Source organism: Xiphophorus maculatus, chromosome 22 (genome assembly GCF_002775205.1).
Source record: "Xiphophorus maculatus strain JP 163 A chromosome 22, X_maculatus-5.0-male, whole genome shotgun sequence".
NCBI lineage: Eukaryota > Metazoa > Chordata > Actinopteri > Cyprinodontiformes > Poeciliidae > Xiphophorus > Xiphophorus maculatus.
Window position 1 is genome coordinate 9,422,440 of NC_036464.1, and position 17,005 is coordinate 9,439,444.

General features: G+C 35.9%; 4 protein-coding genes across 4 annotated transcripts; 3 read left to right on the forward strand and 1 right to left on the reverse strand.

Moving 5' to 3' along the window:
* Positions 1–5,065: 5,065 nt before the first annotated feature.
* On the forward strand, positions 5,066–6,240 carry LOC102228167 (cystatin-C-like). Its single transcript, XM_005795113.2, has 3 exons — positions 5,066–5,346; positions 5,565–5,675; positions 5,791–6,240. Exons 1-3 carry the CDS (start codon positions 5,152–5,154, stop codon positions 5,863–5,865), a joined length of 381 nt encoding a protein of 126 aa, XP_005795170.1. The 5' UTR covers positions 5,066–5,151; the 3' UTR covers positions 5,866–6,240.
* Positions 6,241–8,185: 1,945 nt separating this feature from the next.
* Positions 8,186–10,749, forward strand: LOC102227910 (glycine N-acyltransferase-like protein 3). The gene is made up of 5 exons (XM_005795112.3): positions 8,186–8,362; positions 8,439–8,546; positions 9,344–9,458; positions 9,692–9,824; positions 10,040–10,749. Exons 1-5 carry the CDS (start codon positions 8,288–8,290, stop codon positions 10,437–10,439), a joined length of 831 nt encoding a protein of 276 aa, XP_005795169.1. The 5' UTR covers positions 8,186–8,287; the 3' UTR covers positions 10,440–10,749.
* A 360-nt stretch (positions 10,750–11,109) lies between these two features.
* Positions 11,110–13,844, forward strand: LOC102230171 (glycine N-acyltransferase-like). Its single transcript, XM_005795208.2, has 5 exons — positions 11,110–11,300; positions 11,434–11,544; positions 11,627–11,735; positions 13,140–13,266; positions 13,426–13,844. The coding sequence occupies exons 1-5, from the start codon at positions 11,229–11,231 to the stop codon at positions 13,823–13,825; spliced, it is 819 nt and encodes a 272-aa protein (XP_005795265.1). The 5' UTR covers positions 11,110–11,228; the 3' UTR covers positions 13,826–13,844.
* A 124-nt stretch (positions 13,845–13,968) lies between these two features.
* Positions 13,969–16,955, reverse strand: mgme1 (mitochondrial genome maintenance exonuclease 1). Its single transcript, XM_005795207.3, has 5 exons — positions 16,061–16,955; positions 15,067–15,304; positions 14,865–14,997; positions 14,608–14,738; positions 13,969–14,058 (listed from the first exon to the last, which is right to left on the reverse strand). Exons 1-5 carry the CDS (start codon positions 16,572–16,574, stop codon positions 14,022–14,024), a joined length of 1,053 nt encoding a protein of 350 aa, XP_005795264.1. The 5' UTR covers positions 16,575–16,955; the 3' UTR covers positions 13,969–14,021.
* Between the last annotated feature and the right edge of the window lie 50 nt (positions 16,956–17,005).

Consider the following 17,005-nt stretch of genomic DNA (forward strand, 5'->3'; position numbering starts at 1 on the left):
TCTGCTTTCTCTTTTAAGTCATAAATGGTGTTATTGTTTATTGATTAACAGATATGGCACGCCTGTCAGACATCCAATCAACAATCAAAGAGCTGTCAAACAAGTGGGTTTGCATTTATCTCCAACGGTCAACAAGCGAGAGTGGAAATCCACCTTGGAGAGGTCGAAAGTCCATCACAGAGATGCACAAACATGCACACACACGTATGTATGCACAGTCATCCACACACACAGACACAAATCTAGAGGCAATCTGGAGTGACCAGTGAAAACAATATACAGTACATGTTTCTATAAAGTTGGCGTCCCCAGAGAGAACCTCCAAAATCACGAGGGTTTTTGAAGTAGCTCATCCAACCAATAGATGTAACTAGTTTGTTTAGTTCCTAAGTTTTTGTGCAATTTAAGTTTAAAGGGTTAATATGATCTCATAAATATAAATATCAAACACTAGTTTTGTACAAATAGGAATTTTTGCAAAAAATAATACTACATTCTAAAATAATAAATTAATGAAATCCTCAAAACATAGAAACCACAAACGTTAACAGAAGAAAATAATTAAAGTACAAATAATAACAAACCAAAATATTTAAATAAAATGATTATGATCAATTCACAAAAGAGTAAGAGGAAGCCAAGCTTACTAAATTCTATCCTTAGTATTTCCATCATGTATATTTGAAATATTTATACCTATATTTATCTTCTAAGTCATAATTATCCTGTTTACACTGTGGTGGAAAATTACTACAAGTTCACATCTGCTGATCATGTTATATGAAATGCTTGTGAACTCTCACCAAAAGAACTATTTGGGTTACATGTACAAGGTTGGAAGTTGTTTTCTACAGCTGCATCAGAACCAGACTGTCTCACCCTTTGTTGTTAATTCCTTATCCTTGGTATGAAACTCATGTGTTTCCTCTGCCTGGCAGAGCTTTTCATCCAGACCTGCTTCATTATTGATTGTCCTACAAGCTCTCTGTATTGTGCACAATATATTAATAAACCTGATTGAGTGATTTCACCTGACAGTGCTTGGTAAAATAGTTTTTTCCACAACAACACCCAATATATGTCATAATTATTCTGTATAAATATTTGTGTAGTTATATAATTAACTCTTTGCGATAGAGTCACCATTTACATGTATGTCTATTACAAAGCTGTACTTTAGTGAGATATACATATTTTAATGAAGACTCTCGATCATTAAGCACATGGGCATTTCTTGTTTCTAGAATTATGTCAATGTATATGCAAGCTGAACATGACAGTGAGGCTGCTTGCAGTTTTAACCCTCAGAATGCAAATAACATGTAATATTTTTATACTTTTACTGTTTGACTGTTTTGATGTGTGTGTAAATAAAATGTCATCCTGGAAAGAGACAGAGATTTAGATAAAATATGACAATAAAATACTATGAAAAGTAGTTGAGTAGATGTAAAACAAGAAGGGCAAGGAAAGGTTAGAGAGGCTGTAGGGTAACATAGGAGCAGATTGAATGTTAATGTCTCAGTACACGGCATTTCATTAACACACAAGATATATAAACCATGTTACTGTTATTGTGCTTGCATAATCAGGTAATCAAATGCACTCCTGTGTACTTTTTTAATTCACTGTTCATATATTTCAGATTATTCATCGGCTCATTTTCCCGTAAGTGTGTCATCATGTTCTGATAGGGATTGGATTACACAAATATTTGAGGATAATGAAACACTTTAGACCTTTGTTTCATTTGCACGAACCAAAAATCAACATTGACCCCTTAGGAGGTCACCAGCAAACCAATGACACAGCAATGTTTGAAGTGAGAGGTTCTTTGGTTATTTAACACTTTTGAGGAAGAAATATTGTATATCCAAAAAGGTTCCTGAGAAGGTACTGTAGTGGATTCTAATTCATTTCACTTTAGGAATAAAAAAATATTTAAAACTTCCTCGTCATCATTTAATATTCATCATTGTGTCTTACCCTTCTGCTTAGGACTGGGAGAAACTGGACAGGCCAGAGTGATGAAGTGAGAGCGTAACAGAGAAGAAGCTCGGGGAAAAAATTATGATAAGGCTGTTTAGGACTGCAAAAATAAACAAAAAGAACTTTAAAGGGAACATTAAATACACAAGCATCCAGTGGAGGAAAGTCAGGAGAGGGACATTCACTTCCTGTTAAAGTGAATGGGTAATTATGAGATAAAGTGAATCACAACAATTGCACACAGTTAATAAGCAATATTTTCTTAATTTCATCCTACTCTCTTGTAAAATAGTAAAAAATAAAATAAAAAAATACAAAAGTATTTAGAAAAGCGTTAGACTCTGGTTTACTTTATTTTGCACACACCAACTGGAGGTAATCGTAAAGATTGACTTCTTCAATATACTAGAATTTTCCACTTCCTCCACTGAACAACATAGATCTTTCCAATGTACACCAGGAAAATACACAGCAAGATAAAATGAAATGGCTTTATTTGAATAAAAAAGACAGTTTAATTTAATTAAATAAATCAAACATGAAAATGCTGCATTTTTCTTTTCTAATCTAATTCTATTAAATTAATTTATCAAGAATATTTTTAACAAAGAACATTATCCCTTTTCTCAGATTACACTAAGCTCCTTCCAGAAGCCAGACTTTTCTGTTCCCAAGCAGCATGAAGATTTTATCTGGCTGCATGATGCTCTGGTTGAAACCGATGACTATGCTGGTCTGATCGTAAGTTGGACTAATAGGGACTGAAGTTATTGCATAATAGTTTGTCTTTGGTGGCTGCATGTACCACAGATGAAGCACATATTTAGCATGTAAATTATGAAGCATCCACGTTATTACTGTGCTTTTGATTTGGTTAGAATCCTTGAGTGATCTTATGCCTTACGTAAACATTTCTAGATCCCTCCAGCTCCCCGCAAGCCGGATTTTGAGAGTCCAAGAGATAAGATGCACAAACTGGGGGAAGGTGAAGCCACTATGACTAAAGAGGAATATACCAAAAAGGTGTATGCCCCGAGACGTACACCTTTAGAAACATTTTGTTTGGCTTTCGTGTTTTTGCAAGAGAGAACTTCAAATGAAAGCAATCACCATAAATTTTTTCAACAGGTCTGTGGAATTATTTTATCCCTTTTCTGCAATCCAGCATACATAGAGTTAAAGGATGCCCTCTCCCTCCTAAAATGTTTTATTCAGTCTGTAATTATGTCTCTCACTCAACAGTGTTGGATAGCTGAACAACCTCAAACTTCAAATATTGCTGTTTCATCAACTTGCTTTAAAACCTTTGATGTTTCACTGTTTACTTTGAAGTTGCGCAAATCAAATGAAGATTTAAAGTTTTACCTTTTCCAAAAAAAATGTGCTATTTGTGTGACCCGGTTTGGTGTTTAAACTTGATAAACCTCTTATCTAAACCTCTAAAAGGTTGGTAAATAATCACAGTTACATAAATATTGCATAAAAAAGTGTGCAGGAATCGTGCAGCAAAGGAAAGAGAGTGTGAGGTGCATGTGATTACCTGACCATGTGATCACCTCAAAAGTAAACAACTCCATGTGGACAACTTACTATGTGTTAGTCCACTGCAAAGACTGGAGACATTACTGTTTCCTATGTCTTTTAAAGCTCTTTTCCACCTCATACATGCAGTGTTTTAAGACACAATTCTCTGTCCACATTTATTTTGCTGTCGTAAGAAAGAGTATTCAGTCAGAAAATTCCAAGTCACCTTTTCAGTCTTTTCATAAATGGACGTTCCAGAAGATTAGTAGTGAGGCCAGAGAATAAAATGCTTTTCAGCCTCTAAAGGGCAAAGTTTATCTGTGAAATGTTCCCGTTATTAAATGTGCAATTTAATAATTACACATTTGAAATGATTAAACCTGCAATAAAGTCAGAATTCTGAGGGGTAAAAAGTCTCAATTTTTTGTTATTTAGTGGCCCGTAATTTTATTCTGTAGTCATGAACTGGAAAATGTAACAAAAAACAGACACTTTCAAGGAATCTTTGAAGCCTGCTTTCCACAGTAAAGCTACATCGCTATGGACTAAGAGTGAATCCTCCACAAAGAACATATTCAACCTTGCCTGAAATTTTCTCCTAAAACTGGTTTTATGTTCAAACCTGCACAGTGCACTATAGATAAAACAGTCAGACAACTGAAGTTTGGACACAGCTGGGTGTTTCAACAGGAAGTGATCTCAGACAAAGTAGATGGACAAAGATAAAGCTCAACTACTAGAAATTTGTGGAATAAGCTTTAAAGTTAGCCATTTTAAACAAGCAATTAGAGAGAGTGTGAAATATTCAACCACAATTGAGCCATTCCTACTTATTTTTTATAAGTAGGAAAAGCTTAATAGTTTCACCAGAAACATTAGAATATGTTAGAAGGGTTTACAACTTTCTTTAATGAAAGTACGTACTGTATATCTAGTTAATTTCGCGACTATCTTGATCATTTTGCGACCTCTTGTGGACGAGTTTTCACATTGACATTAGAGTGTGAAAACAATTCAAACTCAAAATAATTCACATCAGTGGTATATTTATGTTTAATGTAAATTTGATCAATTTGATCAACATGTTTTTTGAATAGTAACTAATTGAGAAGCGGAGATAATAATAACATTAAATCTATAAGTTGTTTAGATATAATGTTTTACTTCCATGATGTGTAGTATTGTAAAATGTATATTAAAACTGTTACAGTGAAGAAAACTCAAACAAAGATATCGTGGACACACCCATAAATTTGATTATATTTATAATATTAATTATATTATATCAAATGTTTATTATATTATATTGATAATAATTGTATTTATTTTATTATTATTATTATTAGTAGTAGTAGTAGTAGTAGTAGTAGTAGTAGCAGTAGTAGTAGTAGTAATACAGTTTCAATCGACTCGGGTCTTATAAAATAACATGGTTTCCTGCGACAGCGGAAGCGGAAATGACAAATCAAAACAATGTAATAACCAGGACGTAATAGGGAGGCGGGGTTTGAGTCGCATAGAGACTGTTGATTGGCTGCGTCCTCTGCCTGTACAGGGCGGGTCTTGTTTATATAACAGTAAAGTCTTTCCGCCAGTGCTTTTCTATTTCACTTCTGCCGCACAGCACGCATAACAATAATGTGGAAGATTGTTTTTGTTTTACTTTCAGCTCTTTTAGCTGTGGAGGGGTCTTTGGTTGGTGGCGCGACAGATATAGACATCCACAGTGACGGTGTCCAAAATGCGCTGAACTTCGCTGTCGCCCAACACAACAGAGGAAACAACGACATATTCCTCCGTAAAGCAGCTGAAGTGGTCAAGGCTCAGGTTCAGGTATGTTATCCTTTAATACTTTGAAACGTTTGTATTTATGTATTTTATTTAAGTCCGATAAGACGATTATTACAGGATACCACTAACATAGCACCCGTAAACAATCCCTTAACTGCCTGAAAATTGGGTCTATAAAACAGTAAGCCGAGAGTAAAGCATCTGAGAGGTATAGCCTTGTTTTTTTCTCTGCCGTGTTTATTATTTACTTCTCTTTAAAGGTGGTGGCAGGCTTGAAGTACATCCTAACTGTGAAGATGGTAAAGACCTCCTGCAGAAAGAACACTTTAAATCAAGTGTGCGACGCCCAAAGGCTGCCAGATAATGCTGCGGTAAATCTTGCTGATGAACCTACAAGGCCTCTCTCTCCCTTTATCTGAATTGGGAAGTATACAAAGCTAAAAAGATTGCATTACTCATTCTCATTCTGGGCTTTGTTTTTTTCAGTCTTACCAGTGCAAATTCACCGTGTGGAGCCGCCCTTGGATCAATGACATCAGGGTGACGGAAGAGAAATGCTAGAAAGGAAACTTCTCAGCACTGTTTGTAGAGCAAACTTCATGTAACATCTTTCTTTTAGATTAATTAACATAGCCATCACAGGAAATCTTTTCTATATTACTTTCTGTTTCTCACCTCATTGAGATTCTGTTTTTAGGAAACTTACTAGCTCCAACAGGGAAAAAATAAATACAGCATTAAATTGTTTATTTCACTTGTAATCTCTACACAGTTTTAAAATAAAGTTGCTTTGGAACTTTTATTAATGTCTAAATGTAATTATTCTAAATATATTCTTTGTTTGCACTGTACACATTATGTTGGACAGTAATGTGGCATGGAAAATATCATCAAATTGTTTGAAATAAAGTTCCTCTTGGATTGTTTTTGAAAGTCTCCATGCAAATACATCTTTCTATTTTGCTTCACTAATTAGGTATCTGTCAGATTTTCTGCATGTTAAATGGCAACGGCAACGCAAAAGGGATGCAGTTATTTATCAAGAATGGAAAATGTGGTCTCCCGTTACTTACAAATTCTAGTAAAGGCATCCACTTACCAGCCACTTCATTAGTAGAAATAGTAGGAGGCGATTGATTGCTTTTGTTTTAACTTTAGATGTATTTTTTGTAAATGTGTCACCTGCACATCCATGTTATGACGCCTGCAAGGAGATCAGGTAACTGTGGATGCTGTTGGAGTTCTGTGAGGTAATTCTCATGTTCAATAAACCAGGTTGAGGTGATTTGTGCTTTGGTAATTTAAAGTAGGCACACGAAGTAGGTACAAGAATACAATGAAGCAATCATAATCAGGAGAGCTAAACAAAGCCCAGTTGGTACTACAGGACCCAAAGAGTGCCAAAAATAAACCTCTCACAAGGTTACACCACTGGGAGAAGAAAGGATAAAGGCCTATTTCTGTGATGTTTACACCATATTCTTTGTCCAATCTGTCTTTATATTGTCTATTGTAGTTTTCTGTTGCTGTAGCCCATATGCTTCAAGGTATAATAATGTGTTGCTGACAGATATTATATGCCACAGTCTTTGAGCTACTGTATTATAGCCAGTCTTTCTATTCTTCTCTAACATAAACTGCGTTTTCATCCACACAATGGCTGCTCAATCTCTTTTTTTCTTCTGACCATTGAGGGATGGTTCCCAGTGAAAACCAGAGTAGATCAGCAGTTTCTGAAATACTCAGAACAACTTGTCTGGCACCAACAACCATGCTGCATTCTGATGATGGGTTTCAACTTCATCTGGTTATCCTCATCACGTTTACATGCCACAATGCATTAAGGTGCTGGCATGTACTGTAATTGATTTTAAGTTGAGAAACAAGTGAATAGCAATTGGCCTCTTCTTTTTTTTATTAATATGGTATTAATTGAGCCTCCAGAGCTAAGCTGAATATGTTGTAAAAGGACAGCAGAACCGTTTTTGTTTCCCAACTGCTGAGATAACAATTCTTCACAAGCTTAAGTTTTAGTGCAGTAGATTTGTGCCTATGTTTTTAATAAAAAAGGCTTTCTTTGTAAGGTTAAATTTTCATAAAGAGAACCGTTCATTGTGTAGATGTCAAGTTCTATTTGACCTCTTAACCAGAATGTTTCTTCAGTTCTCATCATGCACTAGGAGTTACTTGCTTAGAATAATCTCACTAATAGCATGATTAAGGTCGCATGATTCTCTGACCCAGCTGTTAATCCTGTGAGTCATTTGGGTTGCTGTGCAGTTACTCCTAACAAACAAATACATGAGGTGTTTTTTGTTGTGTAAATGATAGTGAAACTGCCTGGGGAGTAAACAATTCAGTATACAGTCTGACGAAAGTATTCATAAAATTTTTTTTAGGAGATTTTTTTTACATTTGGTAATATTACAACCATAAACTCCAATGTGTTTATTTGGATGTCGTGTGGTAGACCAGCAAATTGGACAGTGTGATAGAGAAGTGGAAGGAAAGTGATTGAACAAACAGTATCATGAACCACTGGGTAGGTCAGCAATAAAGTTGTGGAAAAATTAAAGATATGGACAAATCCACAACTCAAAAATCTGCCCTACTGACACTACTTATGGTGCTTTATGTTACAAGTCGTAAAAACCACAAAAAAATCCTTTGAAGCTGAAATTCTATTTGGTAGATCTACAGTCATGCTACAGATCAAATGTAGCATTAACTCTAAAAATCTGACCTTTATGAACAGAAAGAAGGAAGGCTTGTAATGCCAGACTAACGCTAAACAAACAAAAAAAATCCAAGGCTTTTATTTTCAAAAACTTAAAACAGGAAGTTGTTTAAACTCCACAACTTGAAAATCCATGAACCGGTTGTTAATCATTGTTTATATACGTATATAAAAAGCTGAAGTATCGAGTTCTTCAACCTGAGACACGCCATAAAAACTGAAAAACAAGCTACACATAAACCAGACATGAGGGTGCTAAATAAAGACGAGCTTCAGACCGCTGAGAGAGTTTTGCTAAAACATTTCCCGAAGAGTTATAAGGTAGCCTTTATTAGTTGCACTTTCTGCTTAAAAGAAAGAAAAAAATATATATCACCGCTGTTTTGATTGTTTTCAGGTTTACGGTTTCCTCTACACTTGTAATAGGAACAAGCCGAGCACTGTGGAGGTTGTCGTTGATTCGTGGCCAGAGTTTAAAGTGATCCTTTTGCGTCCGGATCCTAAGGTGAGTTCACGGCCAGCACGGCCGAATGTGGAAACGCTGTAAAAATGTTTTATCACTGATTTGCATAATTTTACATTATTATCGTGGACCTTAAGAGTCACAAAGAAATATTGATATATGTAATAATGTAAATAAAATCATAATAACAATCTGAAATGATTTGTTATTACTATTTGCCTATTATTATTATTATTGTTATTATTATTATTATATGAATATTTAAAGCTAAAAATGAATTGAATCTATAATTATTTGTTAAATTCTATTTTTAATCGAATTTTTTAATTTAAAATATGTTTTATTAATATTTGCATAAATGTGTCAATTTATTAAATACACAAAATAATAAATCAGAAAATTATTTGCAGTAATCAGATTCCAAATAATTGAAAGTAGTTGAAGTTATTTCTCTTCAACTACTAGTCAAATAAACCCTAATATTTGATTGGCTGATCTGCAAAGCAGCGTAACTGCAGACCAATCACCTTATTTATATCAGTATTAATACCGCCCACTGACATTGATAGTTTGGGTTGATATAGAATAAATCCACATCCTGCAAAACAGGATTATAAATATTCTTTAAAAAATTAAAAAATCATAATTCAAATTTTATTAATTTGTGCATTTTTATTATTTAAGTATAATTTATTAAAACACCAAATATCATATAATCATAGATACATTTGTTTATTTATTCAATGTACACATTTTCTACTGTATCATATTATAACATATCTAAATATTTCTAATGATTTATTGTTATTGGAATGTTGCACTTTTGGTTATTAATATAGAATAAGCAATCCGAGGACTTCATGAAGAAGGTGTCCTTCTTCAGCACAGATGAGGAAGTTTTAAGGAAACTGCTGAGCGAAGAAGTTGACTGGAGCAGTTGTTTCCTGATTGGAGGTCAGTTGTGCTGAAAACCAACAGCTGTTCTCATTATTTCAGACAAAATCCTGCAGGGTGCAGTATATAGCTTGATGAGCTTTCAATATACTATACATAATTACAGTAGCATAATTCTATTAGCTAAAGAAGGAACTTATCAAACCGCACTTATTCATTTTCTCTATGTTTTTTTGCTATTTTGAATTGAAGCAGCAAGATAAGAGGACGTTTAAAGATTTTTTTCCCCTTAGGATTTGATATTTCCCATGTTCCCACACTCAAAGAAGTGTCTTCAGAAAAAAAAGTGAACAACAGGAGCTTCACATTGGTGCATCTTATGTATCTTCCAGACATCAGCCATCTACGTGCACCAGATGTTGACAGGTATGCTTCAAAATACAATTAACTCAATATAATCCATCCATCCATTTTCTTACACCCTTGTCCCTAGCGGGGTTGGGAGGGGTGCTGGTGCCTATCTCTAGCGAACGTTTCAGGCGAGAGGAAGGGTACACCCTGGACAGGTCGCCAGTTCATCACAGCTCAATATAATAAAATAAGAAAACTTTAATTTTGTTTTTTCTTTTCTCCCCAAACAGTCAACTTGAATCAAGGATTTCATCTCTCAGCCTCTCCCACATTGACATGGTGAATAAAACCTGGAAGTTTGGTGGGGATGAGAAGGGTTACAGGCACTTTAAAAACATAATTAGCAACTTTCCAACTTGCTGCATATTGGACACCCATGGTGTGCCTGTGGCCTGGATCCTGGTGTATGAATACTGCGCTTTGGGAATGTTGTACACGCTTCCCGAGCACAGAGGAAAAGGATATGCCAAAGTTTTGATCAGCACTATGGCCAAAAAGCTCCATGCAGATGGCTACCCAGTTTATTGTTTCATAGAGGAAGACAACATGGTGTCCTACAAACTCTTCCAAAACATGGGCTTCGTTGAGGATACTTCCTACAGAGCAGCATGGTTTGAGTTTAACTTCTAACCTTGGAAATGACTATGAAGCAGCAGCTTTTAATTTTTTGTCAAAATGTGATAAAACCTAAAGTGTATTGTTCAATTGCATTAAAAGATGAATTTGCATTTGCATCAAATTAAATAATAATTTAGACTCAAACATGATTCATAACTATCATTGGCACTTTCAATGTAACTATAGTGCATTTTTATTCTAAAAGCACCACATGTATGAATGCAAACTATGACACGCTTTTCAATAGTTTCCAATCAGGCATATTGTTTATTCCTGTGCAATTTTCAGTAAGTCAACAAGAACTTGATTCTACTCCAGGACTTGTTTTGATTTTTTTTGTCGTTTTTTTTCTTCTTTTTTTTGCTAATTTTCAAAAATAAAGATTTTACATGATTTAAAAATGTCTTCAATGGCCTATCTGTTAGTCTAGGACATTCTACGATCTATTGTTTTAGATTGTGATACTGTTAAAACATGACATACTGTATACTAAAAATAAAAGATAATGCAGTTATTATTATTATTATTATCAATAATAATAATAGTGGTTATTGGTAATAACATGTTTCTATGTGACCTTTTCCAAAAGCATAATAATAATAAGAAGAAGACTAATAATGTTATTATTATCATTATTATTATTATGCTTTTGGAAATGGTCACATAGCTAGTGCGTTTATTTGATCAAGAAGTAATTTTTCTCGAAAGTGCGAAAGGAGAAAGAAGTAACCCCGCCCCTCGCTGCTGGACCTTGAGACACTGACGTTACGTTTTCCCTTCAAATACTCAGAGTTTAACATCATGGAGCTGACTGAAGACCAGCTGAAAGTTGCAGAGTTTGAACTGCAAAGACAGCTTCCTCAGTCACTAAAGGTGTGTTTGCTGCATAAATTATGGTCTGCACGTGGATTCATTTAGCGACTGCATTTCACAACTTAACTGTTTTTCTGCCGCTCTTCACTTACTTTATTAGACTTTGGATTAAAACTCTTGTCTTATTTTCCAGATTTACGGTTTCTTGGTCCTCAGAAACCGAGTGAAATCAGATTCTTATATTGTTTTAGTGGACAGATGGCCACAGTTCAGCGTAATTATCTGCAAACCCCAGTATAAACAGGTAATTACTATTATCGAAGAAATACATGCAGACTTTATGTATGTTAGTTTTTTAAAATTCTCCATACCTGTTGTCTTTCTAGAAAACGGATCTGTTTAAAGACACAATCGTTTTTGCAAATGATGAAGCTATTCTCACCGAAACAATAAGGAACTCTTCTGTAATTGACTGGAGCAGGTACCTTTGTCTTGGTAATAACATGTTTCTTTTGTTCTTTTTATCATAGTACACTGAATCAACACATTTATGATAGACTGACATTGTTTTTATTACCCCAGAGTTCAAGTTAAAATGTTACTTTGGTTTGAATTGTCATTGTGTTCAAAGTTCCCTGTGCATAATTCACTGATAGGAAAATATATCTGTTGTAAACTCACACTGTATCGTATAACTACTAGAAAGATTACAATATATAAGAGCATATTGTTTTCTCATCTGTTAGGTTTCAATAAGCCTTTTCATATTTATGCTGGAATGCTCCACTTGTACTCAAAAGCCTTTATTACAGAAAGGTTTTGCTGGTGGAACCAACACATCAGTGCTTGCTTTGTGAAACAGAACGAGATTCTTCTTTATATGTTCATTGAGTGAAATTTGTAGTTTTTCCACACTCTTTATGCACCTCCTTTCCACCATCATGTAGGAAGGTTCCTCCTGTACCGATACATTCATACATATAGAGTGTTTTGCAAATGTATTCACACCTCCTGTAACATCATAACCAGAAATTTAAATGTTTCTTTATTGGGATTTTATATCCAAAACCACCAGAAAGGTTCATAATTGTGGCGTGGAGATGTATATGTATATACACCGTGTGCACTAAATACAGCTGTAAGTTTTATTTAGGTCTGCTTCTATCGGCTTTGCACATCTAGAGACTGAACTATCTACCCATAGAAATCATGTGATGTTTAGTGTGGCGTGCAGTTTGTTTTCCACTAGTGTTTTGCAGCTAGTCTAAAAGGTAAATGTTGGCATCATTTGACCACAGGATTCTTCAGTGTTTACAGTGGTGTTACATGGTTTGTAGCAAGCTGCAAATAGGACATCTCATGGCGGTTGTGCCATACTCTTCACTTTTTTGTCTGATCTAACATTACCTTAACAAGTATTGTGATATGGTTTATAAAGTGTTCCCCAGGTTTGTTCCTGATCTGTCTGATCCTAATGATGTCTTTAATAAACCTCGTAGACTTTCACAGAAAAGCTGTATTTATACTGAGATTAAATTAGACATATGTGGGTTCTGTTTACTAATTAAGTGACTTCTGGAGGTCATTTTATTTAGGAGTATCAGACTAAAATAAACAATACAAATGCATACATTTTCAGATTTCAGATTTGTAAAATGGTTGAGAACTTTGCATCATTTTCTTTCCATTTCACAATTATCCACTACTTTGTTTAGGTCTATCACAGACAAATCCCAATAAAACATGTTGTAATTTGTGGTTGTAAGGTGACAAACTGAAATAACCTTTACAATGCACTGCAGACAGAAAAATATTTTATTTGAATTTTATCAGTAATGAAAAGAAATAAAAATGCAAACTAAGTTTTACTCATGTGAGCTATGATTGCTTGTGTTAAAGGAATCAGTCTTCCCCACATGGAGATAGTCAAAGCAGTTGCAGCAGAAAGGAATGTTCCCAGCAACCAACTGTCACTTTGTCACATGATGATATTGGAAGATGCATCCAAGCTTCCTACTATAGATTGGTATGACCAACTATACACTATGCTTATTTAAAAAAAAACAAAAAAAAATCTATTAAATTAAAAAAAATCAAAGATTCTGGCAAATGATTAATAAAATAGCATCTCATTACAAGAACAGAAATCTGCTCTAAAATGTCAGTTTGTTCTTCTGTGCATCAGCTCTGGGATCTGCCTCAGCTCCCTGGATGAATCCCACCTTGACTTGGTGAATCAGATGTGGAAGTTTGGAAATAATGAAGGCGCTGCCAGGATGATCCGAAACATGGTTACAAACTTCCCATCCTGCTGCGTTCTGGATCCCGAAGGAAACCCTGTTTCCTGGATTTTGACCTACGTGTGCTGCGCCCTAGGAATGTTGTATACTTTACCAGAACACAGAGGGAAAGGCTACGCTAAAGCCTTGATTAGCAGCATGGCTAAAAAATTCTGTGGTCAGGGCTACCCAGTGTTCTGTTTCATAGAGGAGGACAACAAAACCTCTTACCAACTCTTTAAAGGTATGGGATTCTCTGAGGATCCCTCGTACAGAGAAACATGGTATGGATTCAATGATTTTTAAATGACAAAAGCTAAGCTAATCGAAAAAAATACATTTCATAAATTTATAATTATAAGGTGTTTGAAAGTTGTTTGACTTTCATTCAAAATAACAGGAGAACTAGTCACAAATATTAAAAACAACATTCCTAACTTGTTAGTTGCCATTTCAAATCCAGGCTTCAGTTGTTAAGCTGGAGCTTTTCAGTGCAGATCTATCACTTTTCAGGAGACATACTTGATGAAGCATTTGACCTGAAAATTAAACATTAGAAAATGTGAGATTATGGGAAACATCGCTTGATAATTGACAAATAAACAGCTGTTTGAGAGGAGACAAAAAAATTGTTTTTTTTTGTGTGTGTTTGGATGTGGTGCCATTTAAAAAAAACAATCATCTGCCTGGTTACACCCAGATAATTGCTAAGAAGTAAACTATAAATAACAACAAGAAAGTCATGCCTTTTAACAATACTCTATTCAAACCAAAACACCAGAAGAGCTAAAATCTCTATTTAAGCAACGTTTTTTTTATCTATCTGCTTTAGAGGATTAGTATAATGACTAGTGATGCTTGGAGCTGTTTGGTCAACTTTATATCAATTATGTAGTAATCTGCTAACAACAGTTATGCCACAAAATGATATTTACAAAATCTTTTTTTTACAAAAACATTAGGAAATAAAGTGTTACACTTATTGCCACTCCTGATGGCATTAAGAAAGCATTAAGAGGCTTAAAAAACTTATTAGTGGCTTAAAAAAAACAAATTAATAACAAAAAAGACTCTTATTTTTTCTTTACTTGTGCTCTCTGTAGTCTTCTAGCCGTAGCAACCAAGTTTTCCAGTACTCTGACATCAGCTCTGAATTTATCTGGTGAGCGTGACCAGGGGAGCCATCTTTGTAGGCAACGACTATGAGACCATTTTCAACCTGCAGTGAGAAGACATGAGACAGTGTTGTGAGCACAAGAAATTCAGAGAAGATAAAAGGAATTTAACTACATCCTGTTAATACAACACAAGTAAATATAAGATGTCTTTTATCAAGGTAGATCACCTGGTATTTGTAGTTGCCATCATTGTTCAGAGCCCCGGCATATGCTGCAACTTGAACAGGGTTATCATATGTGTTGCTCAAGAATGGTTTGGGTTTTTCTGAGGTTTTCCAGTCTATGGCACACAGCACACCCCTGTGGAGAGAAGTGGACTGTGGGAGACATGAAGGCGGTAAGAAAAACTGAACTCCAGAGGAGTTTTACCTGTAGCGCGCAACGCAGTCCACAATTCCCAAGTAATTCAGGGGACCATGCTGCACAGAGCTTTCAATGGCCCTCACTGCACTGACGTCCTCCAGCACGTGAGAGATGCTCTGAATGTATCCTTGCGCTTCAGGAGGACACTGTGGTGTCTCTGAGAGATTCTTGTTCCTCCATGTGTCGGCAGAGGTCAGAATGTCCTCCAGAGCAGAATGGAAAAGCTTTCCTTGTTTAAATACATCTGGGCAAAAAAACATATCAGCTTTGGTTGCAAGGTATAATGTACAATGATTTCACAGTATTTATCTGCTTGAGTAGCCAGTGTGCATTTATACTATTTGTAGTTTGTCACCAGTAACTTTATGATAGGGTTGCAAGACAAGACTCCAGTGGAGCACCTTTGTTTTAATCATCCACTGTACTGGTCATGTTTTTCTTGAACAGAAATATTTATATACAGCCAAATTAGCCTTTCTGCTATAGGCAAAAGAGAAGTACTGGAGGTAGCTAACAGGCAGCGGCCAATAATAGGTGGGGGAGAAGCAGCACTGTGTTGATTTATGACTCACAGAACATGTAAATAAAATTTATGTATTACATCACATTTAACTTCAAACCCCCGGTATGGTGTGACGGGACATTTTTAACCACATTATGTTTGGTTACAAATATAAAACAATAAACTTCACTGTGAATTTCAGCAGATTTCAAAATGAGACACAAGAATAAAACATTTTCTTGTGTATAAAGAATATTTTATGACAGTGGAACATTGTCAATTGTTCCATTGACAATGGAACCATCATTGTCAATTGTTCCATTGACAATGGAACCATCATTGTCAATTGTTCCACTGTCAATGATTTTATACCTTCCTGAACACATCTCCTGACTGAGACAGGTGAGACATGGTAGTAGCTGTATCATGGTGTGAAGATGTTTTTAAGTGTATATTTGGGTATGGGAAAACGCTTTATAGTATCTTTAAAAATCTTACTTTGAGTATATTCCTTGAAGCCCTCCTCTCCCAGCTCAGCGATCATCCTCCTCTTCCATCTCTCCAGGTAGAAGATCTGCTCTGGAGAAAGTGTCTGCTGAAGAATGCGAGTCACACTCGGGATAAACGGCCTACTCTTACCCCGATTTAACAAAATCCGGGCTGGGGGTCCCGCCTCTGGCTCCTCCGTTTCTAGAGTCCTTTCAGGATTTACGAAAGGATGAAGAGTTTTGGGGAGCCTTGGCTCGGTCCGTGGAGGCGTCCGAGCTTTGACAACTGGTCCATATACGTGGCCATCTTCCGCCTGAAGGGTCTCTGGGGTCTGAGAGCTGACAGTGGAGGACATGACGGATTTCACCAGAGAAGAGTAGCGCTCACTATCCACAGAGCTGTAGGGACTGTTCCGTCTGGGGCATGTCAGGCGGTGGACAGCGGAAAAGTGGCACACTGTGAGGGAGGTGCTCTCAGGGACGATGATGCTCCCAGCAAACAAAACACGATTCAAAACGAACATTCTTGCGACTTCAACACAACACACTCAGACAACGATGCTATTTGCGGCAAAACAGTACGAGTCTCGGGTAGTTTCGCGTTTTAAATCAAAGTTTAGCACTTATACAACTTGGGTTCTTGCCCCAACATGTTCCAGCTAAAACTCGGCCAAGTAAACAATTGTGTTTCTAGCCGGCGCGCCTTTATGGTGGCACAACAACTTGTAGATGGGAAGTGAAGTTTATAATGCTGCTTTCTGGTTGTAGTTTGATACAGCAAAAACTACATTACCTATGTGGGTAGGTGTAACACTGAAATGCATCCCCGAAGACGACTAAAAGATTGGGCGCCAATCGCCTTATCGAAACAATACGTAAAGCGCTATTTTGTGAGTGCCAATTTATTTTGAAAACAAATGCTCGGAAACTGTTTTCCGAAAGAATAAACACTAAC

Coding starts and splice junctions, on each gene's coding strand:
- LOC102230171 (XM_005795208.2), top strand. CDS start 11,229: ATGGAGCTGACTGAAGACCAGCTGAAAGTTGCAGAGTTTGAACTGCAA. Junction 11,545..11,626: donor GCAAACCCCAGTATAAACAG/GTAATTACTATT, acceptor TTGTCTTTCTAG/AAAACGGATCTGTTTAAAGA. Junction 11,736..13,139: donor GAGCAGGTACCTTTGTCTTG/GTAATAACATGT, acceptor CTTGTGTTAAAG/GAATCAGTCTTCCCCACATG.
- LOC102227910 (XM_005795112.3), top strand. CDS start 8,288: ATGAGGGTGCTAAATAAAGACGAGCTTCAGACCGCTGAGAGAGTTTTG. Junction 9,459..9,691: donor CAGTTGTTTCCTGATTGGAG/GTCAGTTGTGCT, acceptor TTTTCCCCTTAG/GATTTGATATTTCCCATGTT. Junction 9,825..10,039: donor CGTGCACCAGATGTTGACAG/GTATGCTTCAAA, acceptor CTCCCCAAACAG/TCAACTTGAATCAAGGATTT.
- mgme1 (XM_005795207.3), bottom strand. CDS start 16,574: ATGTTCGTTTTGAATCGTGTTTTGTTTGCTGGGAGCATCATCGTCCCT. Junction 15,305..16,060: donor CTTCAAGGAATATACTCAAA/GTAAGATTTTTA, acceptor TTTTTTGCCCAG/ATGTATTTAAACAAGGAAAG. Junction 14,739..14,864: donor ATGGCAACTACAAATACCAG/GTGATCTACCTT, acceptor TTCTCACTGCAG/GTTGAAAATGGTCTCATAGT.
- LOC102228167 (XM_005795113.2), top strand. CDS start 5,152: ATGTGGAAGATTGTTTTTGTTTTACTTTCAGCTCTTTTAGCTGTGGAG. Junction 5,347..5,564: donor TGGTCAAGGCTCAGGTTCAG/GTATGTTATCCT, acceptor TTCTCTTTAAAG/GTGGTGGCAGGCTTGAAGTA. Junction 5,676..5,790: donor GGCTGCCAGATAATGCTGCG/GTAAATCTTGCT, acceptor TGTTTTTTTCAG/TCTTACCAGTGCAAATTCAC.